At 36.7% G+C, this 20,324-nt stretch overlaps 1 protein-coding gene across 1 annotated transcript in view; it reads left to right on the top strand.

The window, feature by feature from the left end:
* The window catches only part of ps (RNA-binding protein Nova-1-like protein passilla), a 48,441-nt gene extending 29,526 nt beyond the window's left edge, over positions 1 to 18,915 (top strand). The window contains exons 5-6 of the mRNA XM_081730512.1: positions 3,981 to 4,211; positions 15,504 to 18,915. Coding sequence (XP_081586638.1) covers positions 3,981 to 4,211; positions 15,504 to 16,480 — 1,208 coding nt within the window. The 3' untranslated portion in view covers positions 16,481 to 18,915. The remainder of the gene's footprint in view (positions 1 to 3,980; positions 4,212 to 15,503) is intronic.
* Positions 18,916 to 20,324: the final 1,409 nt, after the last annotated feature.

Below are 20,324 nucleotides of genomic sequence, written 5' to 3'. Positions count from 1 at the left end.
GCTCGAGCAATGCTGTCAATTCTTCGTCTTGAAATTTTTTTGGCTGTCCAGCTCGCTCTTGGTCTGCCAAGCCGAAATCACCACTTCTAAACCGTGCAAACCACTTCTGACACGTTCGCTCAGCTAGAGCATGGTCACCATACACTTCCACCAAAATACGATGACTTTCAGTCGCACTTTTCTGCATGTTAAAGTAATGCAGCAGGACACCCCGCAAAAACACTTTATCAGGCACAAATTGCGCCATGTTCACTTAACTACAAACTGGTGTTGTTGACGCTTTAATCCACTGCCCTATACTACGAACGATACGCGATGACAGGGGTTTGCAACACGTGTGTGGATACACGGAACTGTGGGACGCTCCGTTCGTTGCGCCATCTCTTGTCCACCCGCACGAATTAATTCCTAGACCAAATATATATATACCAGGTGTTTGAAAACAACACCGACACCGACAACGTTTGGGAGGTGATTCCTGACACCAAGATGCGACAAAGGTATGTCTCATCTTGGGTACACAAATGTTTCCTAGAGATCCTCTGTGGCTAAGCGGTTAGCGTTCGCGCCTTTGGCGTGGGAGACCCGAGTTCGATTTCCGGCGGGAGCTCATGTGGTTCGGATTCCACGTTAATCAGTAGGTCCACGTCTCATATAGCCTCGCTGCTGAACGGGACGTTAAACTCAAACACAACAACAACAACAACAAATGTTTCCTTTCGGAGTTATCGGCTGCCGAAAACAGGAAAATGTTCCATTTTTCAAGTTCCATCGCTCAAAAACTATTGGACCCATCGTAATCGGGTCAAGACTTTACTTCGGAAGTAATATGTGCGCTATTGAAAAATCCATGTTTCAGAATCCTAAGGTACTCACGTAACATTTCTCATACAGGGAGTTTGATACGAGCATATAATTTGAAGTACTCACCAACTACCTCTATAAAAACTGTTGCGGAAGTACCGCAGGATTTTGAAACTTACACACACACATATATATATAGGATAGGGCACATACTAGTTCCTAAGTGAAGTCTTGACCCGATTACGGTGGGTCCCATGAGGAAGGTTGAAAGTTTCGGTGGGCAATGATGGTTCCCGAAGCGGCCGGTAGAGTTCGCGCGGCAATAGGCCACTATTCGTTTCTTAGCGCTGAATAGGTCGCAGGGGAAATGAAGACCTCGCTTTACACTTCTGGCCACCGAGATCTCCTGATCTCACCCCATGTTACTACTTGTTATAGGGTTATGTTAAAGAAGCTGTTTACGTCCCACCTCTACCAATAACTCTGGACGATCTGCGGAACCTATAGCTGCCGTGCACTCAGTAACAGTAGGTACACTTGCTCGTGTGTGGGACGAGTTCAGCTACCGCATAGATGTTTGCCTTGCAGCAAACGGTGGACACATTGAACATTTATAGTGTATTGCAAAAAAACTTTGAAACTTTCACTTTCCATTGGTGTAAAGATTGTTCATTTTGGATTTGTACTTTAATAAATACACATCTTTAAAAATGGGTCCATCATTTATAATAACCCTATATATATATATTGGCGGATCCAGGATATGATCAAGGGACGGATTAAACCATAGTTTGGAACTTTATTCAGTGTAAAGCAGGATTGAAGCCCATTTTATCCAGTGTATACCTGAGCATCAAGGGGGGGCGGGGGGCTATAGTCCCTATAACTCCCCTTGGATATATATAAACCATATGTGTTGTGAGAGTTCTTCTAACGTGACTAACCTAAAAAAAAACAAAAGAATACGTACATCAAAAACCATTCTCTTGTAAAAATTTTGCAAAATGCTTCTAATTGCGTAACTTACAAATTCATGAAAAAATTCATATGGGACCGAAACTTCTATTTTGTACCAGTTGTTGGGAAAGTTTGTGTTCTTGGATACAAGCAGTTCTGACGAATTATTGCTTCCTAAAATCCTATATTTGGTTTGGTTTCACTTTGTGGTGGACAAACACCGTGTGCATGGGTTTCCTCGGAGTTTGTTCCGTTTCCCCCCATTTTTCTTCATTCCACCATTTCATTCATTTCTCATCATCACCGTCTCCTTTAGCCTAGCCGGCATAACCGTGGGACGTGGATTTAATTTAATTTCGTTATTTATTTTGGTTTCAGTTGGTCTATATAGGAAGGGCATATAACACACTGGCAAAAACGTTATATCAGTATGATAACAGACTAAACCATACATATTAGATTTATTTTGTTTAACTAACTCACTCACTCTACGGTCTATGGAACCCGGAGGTTCAATGCCGTGTTCACAAAAGCTCTCCACTGACTTCTATCCTTAGCTAACTGCATCCAGTTTCTACTTTGTATTCCAATCTCTACGAGATCCATCTTTATTGTCCTCCCATCTGCGCCTAGGTCTTCCTAATGGTCGTTTTCCAATTGGTCTTCCAGTCAAGACTTTGAAAGCGTTTCTATTTTCTTCCATTCTAGCTACACCTGCCCATCAAGCCTCCTACACTTGATGACCCTAACAATGTTGGGTAAACCGTATAAATTATGTAATTCCTCGTTATGAAGTTTCCGCCATTCCCCATTCCCGTTCCTCTTGGGTCCGAATATTCGTCTCAGGATCTTGTTCTCAAATACTTTCAGTCTATGTTCTTCCCTCAGAGTAAGAGACCATGTTTTGCAACCATACAGAACAACAGGCATGATTATCGTTTTATATATTTTAAGCTTCAAATTCCTCAACAGAATTTGCGACGACAAGAGATTTTGAACCGAATAGTAACACGAATTCCCTGCTTTTAGTCGACATTTAATTTCTTTGTGAATATGATTTTCGTATGTTAACATTGATCCTAGATATTTGAAACTATCCACTTTATCAAAAGTATTATTTAATATTTTAACGCATCCATAATTTGCAGTATTACGGTCCCGACGCACTTCCATTTATTTAGTTTTCTCTGCATTTACTTCTAAACCCATGTCCGTGCAAGCGTTTAATAAGATCTCTGCATTTCTTTCTATTGTTCTCCTATCATCCCCTATTAAATTTACATCATCAACATATGCCATAACCTGGTGAATACCGTTCAACGCTAGGCCCTGGTTGCTATCTTTGATTTTCCTTATAGCGTATTCCAGAACAAAGTTAAATAATAATGGCGACAACGCATCTCCTTGTCTCAGGCCAGTTTTGACGTGAAAGCTCGTGGACAAAAATTTTCCTACCCGGACTTTACTTTGGGATTCATTTAAACATATCTTAATTAATCTAATTAGCTTTCTCGGTATTTCAAGTTCTGTAAGAACGTTGTATAATGTTTCTCTCCTAACCGAGTTGTACGCCTTTCTAAAATCAATAAATAGTTGATGTACCGGGGTATTGTATTCCCACTTTTTTCGAGTATTTGGCGAATGGTAAATATTTGGTCGATAGTTGATCGATTTCGTCTAAATCCGCACTGATAATCTCCAATAATTTCATCTGCGTATGGGGTCAATCTTGCTAATAGAATATTTGAAAGTATTTTATAGGATGTTGACAGAAGAGAAATGCCTCGATAATTATTACAGGCAGGTTTGTCGCCTTTCTTGTGAATTGGAACAATGATTGATTCTTTCCACTCTTGTGGCTATTCTTCCTTGTTCCAAATAAGGAGAATGAGTTTGTGTATCTTGTTCCACAATTTTTCGCCTCCAGCTAAAGGTAACTCAGCTGGAATTTCATCTACACCTGGAGATTTGTGTTTCTTTAATTTCTTTATAGCGGTTTCTATCCATTTCCTTGATTAGTAGTCATTAACTATTTTGTAATAGACATATATATTCTATGCAATCTTTAAGACTGGTTTCCCGAAAGTTGTCATTTTGTGAATGTACTTTTTGTAGTTAATTGAATTAAAACCTGTCAATTACATTATGAAAGAAACAGGAATAATACAGTACGTAGTATTAAGAAAAAATCTAATTTATTATTTTTTTCTTGTTTTTAGGTGAAATGGAATATAACAGGACTGCATGTCTAATGATTTTAGCGAAAGTAGTTGAGGATCCTCAGAGTGGTAGCTGTCTGAATGTGAGCTATGCCGATGTCACGGGTCCAGTAGCCAATTTTAATCCCACGGGTTCTCCATATGCTAGTACAGGTGGTAATCAGCAAAACGCCATTCAAAATAGCGCTGCTTATAGTTCGACAGGTAGCTTGAATACTGCCATTTCCCCAGGTAGGCGCTTGCTTGTTAGTGTATTGTTTTGCTTGTATTGTAACTAAAAGTACTCTAAGATATACAAGGTTTGACAGTAAAGTTCCAATACTGATGCATGACGTTCCATTCTGTAACAGCTAATAACAGAGTTTACATATCATGTAAGATTAATGCTATAATAAGCTTATTTTACAGAACATGTGGCGATTTTGTAAAGAGAGCATCTGTACCATTCTAAACATCGGTCATCGAACGCACCCGGATTTCCGTTGTCATGGACGCTTACATGCAACAAAGGGCGATCATTGAGTTTTGCTCTAATGGCCTATCTTGTGGTAGTATGCTTGAATAGTAGGCCCTGACGGAAGTTACCTTTTGGGATCATCAGAAACGTCTTCACCTCCACTGTCGAGTATTCTCGCGGTAAAGATTTTTGATAATCTGTTAAGTCTCTGTTGTTAGTTTCCCTAACTTTCAGCAGATGTAATGTTCGCACGTTGTTCCATGCAAGAATGAATGATAATGGGAGCCAATATGTCTTCGATGACTGATGTGTAGAAAAACCAGGGTTTGCCCAAGTGGGCCCAACCCGAAAAAACCCGCCGGGTTTTTTCGGGTTGGACCCACCTGAAAAAACCCACTTTAAAACCCACCTGGGTTTTTGACCTTTTTGTTAGTATATTATTAGTACAACTAAGGGGATCACATTGAAATTGATTTTTATCAGATCTTGGACTTTCCTTGGATGAATTTAGTGATGAGCAAATGCAAGACCAAGACCGGGGTGGTCTTGGTCTTAGTCTTGCACACCCAGTCTTGGTCTTGGTCTTGCTTGCAAGAGTCTTGCAAGTCTTGCTTTTAACAAATCTTATGCTTTTCAAAGGCAAATTATACTCTGGATATAAGAGATAATAAATTCTATAATGTGCCAATAGTAACGGAAATACAACGTTTGTTTCTAAATATAATATAGTTTACCTTCTAGTAAGTATGATGACAGTGTACAACATAGGCGACGACCTTTACTTTTTTTCAATGGATGCCCACGCTTCATTACTTATAAGACAAATCACAATGTTTCCATGAAACACTCCACTGGTTCCCAAACTGGGGAGGCTACCCCTGAGACGCACAAAAGAGAATCAAGACGGAACAGATTAGTGAAATACCATGAATTGCAAAATTATTTTTACACTCTAAAGGAGTCAGATATTTTCTTTTCAACCACGATTAGCTAATCTTTGTATGGAACAAATTTCTAATTGTTTTATTGATTCTAATATGTACTCTATGGGGCAGACATATGGACATTACGCAAAAGTGAGAAAAAAATGGAGGCTTTTGAAACATGTACATGAAGAAAAAAGGAGAGAATTAACTGGGTTGAAGGAAAAACGAATGAGAAGGTATTAGAAATAGTAAAAGTAGGAGAGAAAAGAAGGATTTTAGTTGTAATTAAGAGGAGGAAAAGGAACTGGTTGGACATTTGCTGAGGAGAAACTGTATTATGGGAGACGTGTTAGAATGTATGGTGGAAGGAAAGAGAGGGAGAGGTGAAGGAGACTGTATTTGGAGGAAGATAGTAAAACAGAAAATTGCTACCGTCAAGACGAAGAGACTAGTTTAATGCCACCATAGATCGAAGCTTTTCAGTTCCAGCAAGTAACCTGCCAATAATGGCAGAATAGCTATGATGATGATATTTTTTAGAAATATTGGCCAAAAAAGAGAGAGAGAAAATTAAAATAATAATGATTATTAATCAAACGTCTTAATATTTTAGAATAACTTGAGTGAGACCTGAAAACGACTCAACTGCCTGTCTTTTGTGTAAACTCAATTTATATCAATACTTTTGACCTACATTAGAAATACAAAATAACGGCATCAAACTCCAAGTTATTTGAAGTAATTGTACAAAATCTCACTCACTTGTGAATATGGGTTATTTATTGTTGCATAATGTTATATCGCTCAATCCTCGATGTGCCGTATACCTAAGGAGGCTAAACGTTATACTGATAAACCATTATTCAACGTATAAGCATCCGACCATGAAATCAAACTTGTGGTCACATGCTCTAAGTTTTTGTCAATGTCATGAAAATGTTATTTCGATATTAAGCACAATTCGATATGAGCACACATTAAAAATTTCTTACGTATGCTTACGCCTCGGAGCCAAGGCCATACTCATGTAGTCGGCACCTGTGTTGTACGGAATTACTGATGTTCAATACTACATTTCTCTATAGTTTTGGAAGAGGAACACCACGAACGTGTTTTGAAATTAAACAATATATCTAAAGCCTGTGACAAACATCTTGACATTTCAGCTAAACAAATAAAACGCAAGCTTTGACTCGACGTTGCCGAGTGCTAAGAGGTGTAGCTATGGCTAAGCAGACGAACTACAGCACGATCAGGTGCCAGAGGTTAGACGTGGATGTGTACGAAATAAACGTGGCAATACCGCTGGCCTCTCATTTGTTAGCAGCATTTAAAGGGAACTTGGAGCGCCGCCTTCAAATGCCAAGATGTTTATCACGCCGTTTAGTTTAAAGTCCCAAGATTTTGCACCGAGGCTAAGGGAGACGGTGATTATGAGAAATGAATAAAATGGTGGAATGAAGAGAGTAGGATGAAACGGGAGAACTCGAGAAAACCCACGTGCACGGTGTTTGTCCACCAAAAAGCTGACATGGCGCAATATAGGATCGAACAAGGGACCCCGTACACAAGAGGCAAACGCTCTACCACTGACCCGCTGCGGCCATAACATGTTTTAGTTTACTTTTTGCTTATCCGCTTCTTATGGACACAAATATTCGTATGATTTCCCAAAATCCAATCATGGGCTGCCGTAAATGAATCAAATGATGACCAAAGTAAATCAGACACTGAAGTTCTTATACGTTGTAACAATTCATATTATGCTCCCGGTCATCTTCTAAACGCAGGAATGCGTCGTAATTGAGCACCAATGATATATTTCTTTGTGTGCAACAAGCTTTGATTAGAATGACACCTGTGTAGTTTGATAACGAGTAATAACTACAGAAAACGGGAACAACCAATTCAGGAAAAGAAAAAAAAAAAACATACCGGACCTATATACTACAGGGGCAGCTCTACTCACATGGATAGCATTGCTACTGGGAACACATTCACTCTAGCAAAATTTTTACTGAGGCCAAAAAAAATTCAAGTAATGATTTTTTACCTTCCGTTTTACATCTATCTAAAAAAGTAAGTAGTATCAGTACTTGTGCAAGACTCTTGCGTAAGAGTCTTAGTCTTGCAGGTATGGTCTTGGTCTTGCATCGGGATTCCTGGTCTTGGTCTTGGTCTTGCATGCAAGACTCTTGCAAAAACTGCAAGACGAAGACTTTTGCCACCAAAGTGCTCATCACTAGGCGAATTAGATGCTTTCATGTTAAAGTATACAAAAACATTCAACGTTATACCTATATAAAGTTCTGAATGCATTGAACGGATAAAAAAATCTTACTTTAGGTTGAGATAATTACAGAACAAATTAATGTATGGATTGTGTTTATAGCCTACTTGAAGTAAAATATGCAATTTTATATTTTAGAAAATACTTTCCGTGAATAGTGTGCTCGCCAACTCGGCGACGCCGGGGGGATGTTATCCCCCATACATTTGACAAGTTTAAGGCCTGTACCAGCAGTAAATATGCAAATACATTTGTATTATTTCATACATTTGATGGTAACACAAGTATTCTTACGTAAAATTTTGTTTTCCAACAACAGTAGTGTAGTTCCGTCATTACTTGCTACTCTTCAAATAGGCATTCTGTAGAATCAACACCAGCAATAGCGTAAAAAATTCTTTGCAGATTTATGAAGCTTAATGCTCGGAGTTCCGAAGACACTGTAGCCCTACTATTTCAAGTGCTGAATTCAAACTTCCGTACTAATGGAAGTGTCGATGTACAGTAAAGAAAGCTACATTTTCGGGGAAAACACGTCGTGAAAGAAGTGCTCGGGAAATTCCCGCAACTGAATGCACAAAGCATCGGAACTGAATACTTCAACAATAAAACTATTTATTTTAAGCTGGAAGATATTTAATTTCATTTAAGGCAGTTTGAAACACTTACTTTATAAAATGTGAATTATCTCTGTGTTAATTGTTTTAAATTCATTTTCAGGAAAGAACCGTCTTGGTAGTACTAGGAAAATTCCCGTAATTGAACGCGCAAAGTATCGAAAGTGAACTTCAAAAACATAACCATTTATTTTACGCTGTAAAATATTTGCCATGAATCATATCTTTGTTTTAATATATTCGATATTCATATTTGGCGAACGTTACTAAGGCTCCTGGGATGACTTGATCTACACTTGTTCGTTTGTCTGCTTGTACCACACACACATTACAGGGTAAACTTTCGGTCTTAAATTTTCAGGGTACAAGCACGAGACACATTAAATTTCCTGTATAGATTTTGGCGGTATACCAATGTAAAATTTCAAAAATGTCGGCAATTTTGTTTTCAAAATAGCGGGTATCCACACTACAAGGCACAAGTTTGGGTCTTTTGAATATACATTTTCAGAGTAGAAGCACGAGACACTCTAAATTAACTGTATATATATTTTGGCGGCCATCCAACGTAAAATTTCAAAATGGCGGCCATTTTTCAGCTAGAGGGTATCTACGCTACAGGATGCAATTTTCGGATTTTTAAGTTTAAATTTTGAGTATAGAAGCAAGACGTTCTAAATTTGCCGTGTAGATTTTCTCGGCGATTCAATGTAAAATTTCAAAATGGCGCCCAGTTTTTCAAAACAGTAGTGAACAGAATGTTGTTGCAAGTTGCGACAATGACAATCTTGAAATACAAATAAAATTTTAACACTTTTACCCCAAAGACATTGAAATATTTCGAAAAAACCCAATTAAACCCGAAAAAACCCAATTAAACCCGAAAATACCCGAAAAAACCCATATGGGCCCAGGTGGGTTGGGCTTTTTCAAAAATACCCGGGTTTTTTCAAACCCTGAGAAAAACACACACGCTCTTTTTACCAAATCTTCACATATGCAAACTAAGTGTATCACAGCATTATGAACAGCACGATAAATAGTCATTGGCAGTTATCGAGTAACAGCATCAATCCCGGAACTTCATTGCCAAGCCTTATATATGTTAATTGTAGTGAGAGGATTAAGTTACCAGTGGTATTATCATCTTGAATTTGCGCACATGATAGCCAATTTTAGATAAAAGGAAATAAAATGACTTTAGTTCCATTATAGGCTATCATAATCAGTCAGTATATTTCAAGCCTTAGCTGCGGTCTCATTAAGACAAAGCAAAACAGTTATAATAGGGACTATGTATGACAAGAACTCAAAATATTAAAAACTATTGAACTTGGTCATTGATTAACTTGTTATATTCCAAATGATACACATTAGTTAATCAAGGCGTTCAATAGTCATGTTCATACATTACGGATTGGTTGATGTTTTCAGGATTGATTTTTTAAGTATACTGTTTTATGTCTGCTTTGTAAAACTTCACTTGTATCGCCTTCAGTTGCTGTTATGTGTGAGAAAGAGCCTGTAAACTGAAATAAGGTAGTACTTTTTGTATCAGTAAGTATAGGCTAAACATGTAGGCTTATGTATCGAATTGGATACTGCTACATCTATTTTTCAGAGCTTGGCTCCTATGTCTTTTAGTTCAGGTGTATCTGATACAGCCCGCGCGCCACTAGAACACTCTGTACAGAGGGATGACGGGGTAAAAAGTGACAAGAAGGACAACTGTTTTAAGAATCCGGGGGGAAGGGAGTAAAAATGGTTTAAGCTTGACCTTTCCGTGCAGGAGGGATCAAGTATCGAGGGTTGGCAGCATGGTGCAGTGAGTTTATAGTACATGGACCTTCGAAAATTTTAACAAGAGAATTACCAATTGGGAAGCGCAATCATATTTTCAAGTAATGAGTTAGTGTTTGTTGCATACAGTGCTCTTTATTTATGTAATTAAGAAACTGTGCATAACTGAAGTAAGTGAACATAATAATTGAAATCAATTGTTGTTGAAAAATAAATAATTCGGTACACCAAATCTCGTGCAGTTGTTTACTCTCGCAGTAAGTTGTTAGTTAAACATTTTAGTGATAGTGGTGTGTCGGTTGCGGAATTGTTATTCTAGTTTGTGTTCGTGTTTTTGTTATTGTTGATATACTATCGTGCTGATTTTGTTAAATAATTTGCGTGTGTTAGGAATCATTGCAAGAACATGGGAGAAAGAGGTAAAAAAGCAAAACAATACACATTGAAGGGAGAGAAATCATTAGTTAAGGTTATCGACTTCAGTGACCAAGAAACTAAAAGTAAGGAATGTATTGTCCCTATCACTCGTGCCAACAAACGTAGAGCAATTGCAGCAGGTACTTCTTTGTTTACAATTAACAAAATTCGCAAAGAATCAGAGGAAGGAATTGGGAGGTCACTAGAAGAAACTGTTCTCTTGGAAAACATACGAAAAGTAATGTCTTTCAGGAGGTTTGGTTCGGAGATACTACCCCAGACGGCGAGATTCCCTCCCCCCAGAATTTTTTAAAGACATGGAATCAACATGTGTAACACATCAGTTTTTCCTCTAATATACACCTCCACCCCCAACAAGGCGTTTTTTGCAAGTAACCGTAAAAGTAGTAATTTTTTTTCAAGTTGACTTGTAAGCATGCATCAGTGAAAGTCTCGCCAAATTGTATTCATTGGTTCTAGGTTAAGTGCAGTATTATTGCAACTTGTATGCTTTCTTTATCCAAATCTTAACAGTTGCTTATAACGTGTCAACCCTGAATCTGTTTTTGAGTACAGCATGTTCATCATACGATATCTTGTGCCCGAATGAAACGACCTCCCCGTGCCAGTGAAATCGACAGCGTGATACATGAGTTTTTTTTTTTTTTCTTTCGTGGTGGGCGGGCAGTAGCTTTACGTTGTTCTGAAGCAGAATAATATCTTCGATTCACACGCACTGAGTTCATGGTACCACTGGTGCGCTGGAGGCCCTGGTTCGATAATCCCCGGCCAAGTAAGTTTGTGGTGGACAACTTAGTGTACGTGGGTTTTCTCAGGGTACTCCCGTTTTTTCATACATTCTCATTCCACCGATTTTATCATCATCATTCACTTGCCTTAATCACCCTTAGCCTAACGGGCATATTCGTGGGACATTAAACTGAAAGATTTCATTTCATTGAGAGTCCATGGTTTTCAGTTTTTCATGGAACGTTCCTGTTATATGGAAAAGACAGTATAGGTCATTCTGGGATGAGTTGGTATGACAAAGCTGTGTTTGTTGATATTCAGTTCTAGTTGTGTCTGTGAACGTAGCGAATGAGTACCCTTTATCCGATAGTTTGAGTAGTGTCCTGGGAATCATCTATCAGATGTATATTATAATTAAAGTTCTTTATGAACAGAGTTGACCTTTCGAAGTAGGATGTATTATTGTGGTATAGGTGTACCACAATAAACAAGTTAAGCAAGCTTTGATGCTAGTTTTAATTGGTTGTTCGCAAACCTTGCAGTATTTAACAAGATTCTGATCCCATTTGACATCCTGTTTGACAACACCAAATCTATATAAAAATGAAAGTGACTATGTGACTTCATAGCTTTTGAACCAGCCGACCGATCTCGGTCAAATTTTCAACATAGATGAGGTTCGAGCCTGGAATGGTTATCATCATTTCACTTTGATGGTGCAACTTAAGGGATATATATATATAAAATAGAGAATGACCGATATTAGTATCGAATACATAGTTTTCGTAGTCGCTGGGATGAACAGTGACATTTCCGACGCCGTTTCAATCCAAATTCAGCCTCGCAACTTGGGTGAGAAGGAGTGGGATATATAAAAATGATCGAAAATGACTGGTATTAGTGTCGAATCCATAGTTTTCGGGGTCGCTGAGACGAACAGTGACACTTTCGATGCCGTTTCAATCCAAATTCAGCCCTCGTTTTAGTATTCTTTCCGTGCGAAGAACGGTCATTTTGCTAGTTTCATATATAAATAAGGAAAAAGGAAAGTATACAAAATAAAGTTTCAACACTGTAATACAGGGTGGCCCAAAAGTAGGTATTCTGTACCGTACTGATCAGCTCACTGCATTTTATATCATTTTTTATTGTTATCCATCAAATAGACTTAGTTTCTTTATTATTTGTTCTTAATGTGTTTTTACTTACATCTTTAACTCGGAAGAGCCGAAGCAAATAAACCCATACTCTAGAATGTTATACTTGATCAATGCAGGGGTGGATACCTACTTTTCACCCTGTATTTATCAAAGTAACATAGTTAATACATCACCCTCTTCAGAATGAAACAAGCTTTCGAATGGTACCATGCACATGTGTTCATAATGTACGAGAAAAAGGAAATTTCTCTCTCATAAAAGGGGAGAGAGAGACTTGGCGCTCCCTAGAGCGGTTCCGGCTACAGGTACCCAAGTATAATCTACCTTGAAAAATACTATGGCCTATACGTAATGCGTATGCCAAGTTTCGATTTAATATTAGAATAGTTACGAGGGAAAAATATACTATCGGAGAATCGAACCCAGTAACAACGCTGTTATTCTTCTAATATACCAGGTATTAACACAAATTACACCAGCCAATTACCATTCGTTAATAAAAATGCAACAAACCCACATAAACAGCATCTAAAACAACACTCACTTCCTTATTTGGTTCAAAACTAAATCGTATAAAGTGTTTCGGGATGTAAGGAAGAGAAGGGTTAAGATGCTATAATGTTCATTTCTTAATATATGCACATGAGCTGTGAGCCTTAAGTACTGACAAACAAAACAGATCAACCTTCCTTCCTGTTCCTACCTCAAAACATGTTGCTTCGTTTCAAGCGCAAACTTCAAGGGACATTATCACCTTATATCATCGAACGAAAAGAGCAGAAAATGTGTTTCGTTATAACGTTTTAACCTCTGAACGTAAGACAAAAGAATCATTTTGAAACAAGCTTGTAGTTCTAGGGGATGATAATTGATGATACATGTGCATAACACCGTGTTTGTACCGAAGCTTGGAATTATAAAGTTGCTTTCTTTCATTTGTGGCTCTTGACTTGAGGTAGTTTCCTAGTTTATTCCTGATACGTTTTGAAGGAAGTTAAAGAAATTTTAAGTCAGGACGGTTAGCTTTCGCATCCTGAGTGTAATAGGGAATTTTATTTCTATTCTATATTATATAGGTAGAATACCTACCTCTTCGTTAATATACAAAATTGTCTTTTTACTTCCTCCTTTCTAGAAATCGAAATATAAGCGAGTGCCTAGTGTAAAATGTGTCCCACGAAACGCGGCTGGGTCTTCACGGATTTCCTTTGTGCGACTGGGGAGTTCCATAGTTTCATTCTAAATGTGTATAATAGAACATGAAGACTTAAGTGATATTTTAAGTAGGAATACGGCTTTAAATGTACGTACACAATTTAATAAAACCCAATTTTACCCAATAAACCTACTAGGCTTTTTTAACCGTGGGTTTTTTACAACCTTGGATATAAATGGATACATGTACAAACGGCGTTAGAAGTACTTACCTATCTTATTAGTTTCCAGAGTTAATCTTTTTGGAATAAATAAACTAACTTAGGGTGTGTGAAGTGTTTTAACATGTACAAGCAAGATGTAAGTTAATGTTAGATAAGTTGTTCAAGATTTTCGTTTATGCATGTGCGTATGTATTATTATTATTATTATTATTATTATTATTATTATTATTATTATTATTATTATTATTATTATTATTATTATTAAGTTGTATATGCAGCAGATCATCATTTAGTTCATAGTCACAAGGCTTTTGAGTTTGACACTTGTCATATATAAAAATGGGAGACTTACAACATGTAATTAAAGCTCCACATTCTTGCACTGGACTGATTACACGAAATGCTTGTTTTCTTTGGTTTAACACAACAGTCGACGAGTATTGACTTTTAAACAAGACTGTGATAGAATTCGGACACATACTTCAAATCCATTGTTTTCTGTAATAAAAATAAATTTCGAAGACTTATCTGGAATCCATGTTAAGCCAATAAGTAAGATTTTATTTTTAAGAGGGGAAGAATAAGGGTAATTACTGATATACGAAAAGTTACAATAAATATATAAATGAAACAGGCGCCTCCAAATTATCAGTAGCTTGAAAATAAATTTAAAAACGAAGAAACAAGCCAAGTATTAAAAAAAAATAATAATAAAAAAAAACTGTTCAGTACTAGAAACAGAGGAAGTTACCGTTGTTGTTTGGAAAAGTATCAGCGATGTTTCGTAATTTAAAGTGTTCTTGAGTGATGAACATGTCATATGATTCGAATGTGTATCTTTCCATAGAGATTGTGGTTTATGTAATGTTGGGTACACTTTTTCAATTTTGTGTTTTGTTTTATTAAATCACGACAGTATCTGTTGAAAGAAATATATTTAAATCAGCGTCCGTGCGATGAGTTTATTACTATATACTGGTAAAAGCAACTTAATTTCTTAAAGATACCAGTAACTTCATTTCCGTTCAGGTACGAGACTTTTTTTTTTTACTTGGCAGTGGTATTCAAGATATATATTTTTCAGTTGTTTTTAACTGTTAATACAATTTGGAATAGTTTACTACAAATTTGTTTGTTGTAATGTTTAAATCATTAATTCAGTTCTTCGCTGTCATTTACCTTAAAAATCCTCCGTTCCATTTCTCCCTTAACTGCCACAACAAAGGTGATTGAATAAGGCTTTTGACATATAGTCCTCATAAGAAAGTACTGGATGTTTGTAAAAAAATAATGAATTTTATCCAGTGCATTGTGACTAAATTACAAAAAGAGATTGTAATATTTTTCCAGTCAGTTATTTCATATAAAAAAAATCACAAGTGCCCAGCAAAATGTGTTGTGGCTACCGTTCTCGGCAACAAATAGAATTTATGTTTTTTGTACTTTAAAAAAAAAGAAAGAAAAAAAGTTGCAGAGCTGCTGACAATAGAGCATGTAGAGAGCGAATGTGTACATTTATTAATACAATTATGAAGAATAACTTATTTTATATTGTTTAAAGGTATTATGATAATGTATTGTTATTGATATTTGTTATTGATATTTAATAACAAATATATCATTGTTACGTTACAAGTATATCATTGTTACTAATAGCAGTAATCATTAGTTTTTACATAATTAATGATCAAAAATGACTAATGTTTCTCTTTTGTTTTTATTTACAGTGAATAATATGGGCGGAGTAATGGGACCAGCAAGCATTGCTTTGAATAGCCATGCAAGCCTCAATCTTAGTTTAAATCTAAATGCACCGACAGCAGCTAACAATCCTTCAATAACAGCCCAACTTCTGGAGCATATCAAGGTTACATTACGTGGAAGCGGATACTCCGAACAGGCTACGAATGAAATCACAGCTGCCATGAGCACACTAGCTACGTATGGAATCCTCGGTATGGGATTAGGCTTGACAGGGACGGGAGGTCTAGGCTCCGGTCCTCCTGTTGGAAATATGAATAGTGTTCCTCCGGGTGCATCACCTAACATGGCACAGCAGGCCAATAATAGTTTTAGGAGTGGGGCAAGCCTTAGTGTGTCCCCTATGGATTCGGCACCCTCACATCAAACACCAAATGGTGTTGGCAACAATGGGGTGTTCGGTCCAATCGGAACAGTATCCGGCTCAGGGCTAGGTTCAGGACTTGGGAATACGTCCCCAACTCAGAGATCAGTCGATAGATATGGAGGTTTGCAAAATGAAGGGCCTGGATTTGACCCGTTTAGGCATCAACCTAGTCCAACAAATTTAGGTTCTCCAATTGCTCCTCCACCGTTACCTCTTAATAATAATTCCTTTGGTCTTGGAACCCAACAGCCAATGGCTGGGTTGTGTAAAAGCCCCACGCCTTCGTCGGATATAAAAGCAGGAGATATGAAAAAAGTTGACGTCGAGGTTGGGGAAAATATTGTTGGTGCTATTCTTGGGCCAGGGGGGAAGTCACTGGTAGAAATTCAACATCTTAGTGGAGCCAATATTCAAATCTCCAAGAAAGGAACATTTGCTCCTGGTACTCGGAATCGAATTGTTTCGATTTCCGGAACACCGAATGCAATTAGTACCGCTCAATATCTCATTGAGCAACGTATTAGTGAGGAAGAGGCCAAAAGAGCACGACACAGTGTTCTAGCGGTCTTGCAGTAATTATAAAACCTTATGTGCATTTACTTCATCTCAATCTGTCTTCAATTTTATGTTCATCATTAGCGCTACTTCCAGCACATACTCATTAAGTCATGTTTTCCAAATCATAATACAAGAAATGATTGTAGCAGCGTCATGACATAGTTAACCATGCATGAATTATTGTCACAAACAACCATTGTGTATATATATAAATATATATATTTGACTTGTGCAGTTCATCACTCTCTTATTCTTTTGTCACTTCAGGGGGAAACTGGATTAATTATATGTGCATAATTCATTAATAAATAAGATAAATGGTCACCCTACATGCTTCACAGTGACTCTTGGTAATATTTCCTTCTTTAACATTTGTGGTCATCCGTGTATTTGCAAATATTACATAATGTATAATACTTCTTAAATCTCATGTAACATTTTTTTTTTCCTAATTGAAAGGAAATTTTATCATGTTTCATAACTGTATGTGTGTGAATGCCCTTACATTCAGTTGCCTTGTATCCATCATTACTTGTTCTGTGATATACGGTCTGCTGGTATGACAACATTCGAATTTATCCTATTCATAAGATTATATATACATATATATATATAAATACGTATATAAATATACACTTCACTCATAATTGTTGTGTTTGTGCTGTGTGGAAAGTTGATGGTCTGTATTATAAGAAAACTAGTCTTTCAGAACACTGGAGTATATATAAATATATATATATTACATATTTAGATATATATATATATATTAAAAAGAAGGTAGTTTTCGTATGAGGGGGTGAGTTCGTTTTGGTAACAAGAAAATCCAGGTGAACAATGCCAGAATCTTGCTAGCATGTTTCTGGAGATTATGTTCACTATCAGTGGATATAGGGTTCCTCATAACATTTCATTGGTGGCATGTGATATTGTTATCTAATGGTTTCTACTATAATTGTTTACAAAGTTACCAGTGCACTTATTTGTGCTGCCATAAATAAATACATTTACTAAGAGACATAATCTCCCAGGGAAATTGCACTAAACGGTATTGAGAGAGGAGGAAGGATAAGAAAATCTTTAGTTGCGGTGAGGGGGTCATTACGAAATATAGAAAGTTAATTTGTTCCTAGCTAATCATAAGGAAAAACAATCTCGTTTTGTTTCTGTTTTGATGGATTTGGACACAACCCAGAAAGAAAGAAAGAAAAATAAGTATTACGATCTTGCGATTGTATCTTTTTAAGAGAACAAATGCATATATGTAAATCATTGGAGAGTCCATTGTTCATGTTAATGTGATTGTATAGTTTAAAAAAAACTAAAACAGAAAAATCAATCAATCCTTTCCTTAATCTTATATTTAAAAAAAAAAAAAAGAAACTTGCTAATGTTTATAGTGAATTTCTGTAAGTTTGTACAGTATATATATATAAAAAATATATATAAATATATATATATATATTTACGAGTAAATTGCTTGTTGGCCAAGCAGTTATAATATGAAGATCGGATCGCTCAAAAGATTTTTTTCTGTGACATGGCATTGCGTTGCTAGTGTTGTCCGTACTAAGGGCAATATGCATTTGTGTGTATATGTCACGTTTCCCGACTCAAATTGAGTTAAAATGATTCATGATAGGACACATTACGGCTGTCCCCTGTGTTCAAACACATGGAGAAAATAATGTAATAATTATTTAAATAATTATAATAATAATAATAATAAAAAAGAAAATGTAAATGGTTGTTGAGTTATGCTCCACACAGGCGTGATTCTAAGTTATTTTTTTCTCTGCCATGAACTTGGAAAAAGACTGCTTTCTTGTTTATTTTTTCTTTCTTTTAATGGCAGCATTGTAAATGTATTTTTTCTTATCTTTTGCGAATGAATCTGTTGTTAATATATCTAATCAAAGTAAGATATTGTATATTTATACTGTTAACTACAGCAACTGTTAACTGTCGCAGTAATATTGTTCTTTTTTTCCTTGTCCCTACTAGAAAAAGAGTTTAGAAGAAAAATAATGCGTGTGTAATTAACTCAGTTGTTCCATGCATCACATTCAATTGAAGATCTTGTTTCATTCCTGTATATTAGACTTGAAAAAAGTTTTTTTCAAATTATTTTTTTATTATTTTTCACAGGGTTAATTTTTTTACAAGTTTGTCTGCTCTTCCCTGTAATATTGTCCATTTTTCCAACCCAGTAAGAGTTTACTTTAGTGTTTTTACTGATTAGAATAAGAAAAGCATCCTAATTTTCTTCGTTGTTTCCCATTATGTGTTAGATTGGACCAGTTGAATGTTAATCTATTTCTTTTGCACAATCTGACGAGAAGCACTTTAACTCAGCGGAAGGACAGACAGGCCTGGCCTAATGCTTTACTAGTGTTGGTTATTACAGCAACATGTGTACCATCGTGATTCATTCTCAATAAATCCATGGCATAGCATCGAGTTTTGTTTTTCTATATAAGGAAGTTGTGCTGTATCCCCAAAACATTTTCCTTCAAAGAAAAAAAAAAAACAATGTTGACTACAGGAAAAAACTACTTTCTGTTCTCCTAACTTCCCATCCACACTCTTTTCCACCAAATGTAATTCTTTCTGCGATTGACTAAAATATTCTTGTAGGCCAGTGGTTTTGATGGAAATGTAAATTGACTTAAATACTTTGAGAAAATAAGATTTCTGTTGCGAACTCTTATATAGTTGATGTTCTACTTTTGGTATAGGAAACTCGAGTTTGATATCCGGTGGAAATACATGTTCGAGTCCCACATAACTAGAACTATAGGTCTATACCTCATACTCTTGCTGCTGAAAAGAAAAGCTTAATTCTCAGCTGATCGAAATTGTTGTGTTTTTAAGACTAACGGCAGATTTCACGAATTGTACTTAAATATGTATCGTAAAGTAAGGCGACTGTGGCCAGGTTTTGAAGTTTCTGACTAAAACATTTCAAAATTAATTTAAACACGTACCTTTCAAATGACTGTTATGTTTTGCGATCCGAATTTAAGGGAGGGGGGCGCGGTGGCTCAGTGGTAGAGCGTTCACCTCCGGTGCTTGGGGTCCCTGGTTCGATCCCAGCTCGCGCCGTGTGGACTTTGTGGTGGACAAACATCGTGCTCGTGGGTTTTCTCGGGGTTCTCCCGTTTCCTCCCACTTTCTTCATTCCACCATATCACTCATTTCTCATTATCACCGTCTCCTTTAGCCTAACCGGCATAACCGTGGGACGTAAAACTTAAAGATTTCATTTCATTTCCGAATTTAAGGGAAGTTTTGTATACCGGTCCAAAATGGTTCAACAAAATGAACGAAGTCAGAGGCTATTGTGTATTTGGCATCAGTCGCAGTTTGGGTATATATATTGAATAATTACAATAATAGAATTATACAATCTATCTGTCTACCTAATTGTTACCTTGGAAATGGCACCAGTTCCACGGTTTAAAAAAAAAAAAAAAAAAAAAAAAAGTAAAGTTTTGCGACTTCTGCGAAATAGAAAGCAATTCCTTCGCAGGTTCCGGGGTTTAAATTCCTCCAACCTATGACTGGAGCTTCTCGGACTTCTCATCATTTATAGGAAAGTGAAATTCTTTGTAAGTGATCTTACACATGCAAGGATTTGATTAAGACATACAAGTCAATTGTTCACTGATGCAAAATGTAGAGACTCGTACTTAATATTAGCGTGTCAATAACAACCTCTAGATACTTTACATTCCGTTTGATTACCAGTTCGGATTTTTCCGGGTCGACCATGCTGTTTGTGAATTTTGTCCATGATAGTTGAGCGCGGTACATACTTTCCTCGGTCTTCCGCATTCTCATTATAGTGAAGATAGAAGAGTCT

Source organism: Thermobia domestica, chromosome 11 (genome assembly GCF_964235325.1).
Source record: "Thermobia domestica chromosome 11, izTheDome1.hap1.1, whole genome shotgun sequence".
Classification (NCBI taxonomy): domain Eukaryota; kingdom Metazoa; phylum Arthropoda; class Insecta; order Zygentoma; family Lepismatidae; genus Thermobia; species Thermobia domestica.
This window is presented reverse-complemented; position numbering and strand designations above follow the sequence as displayed.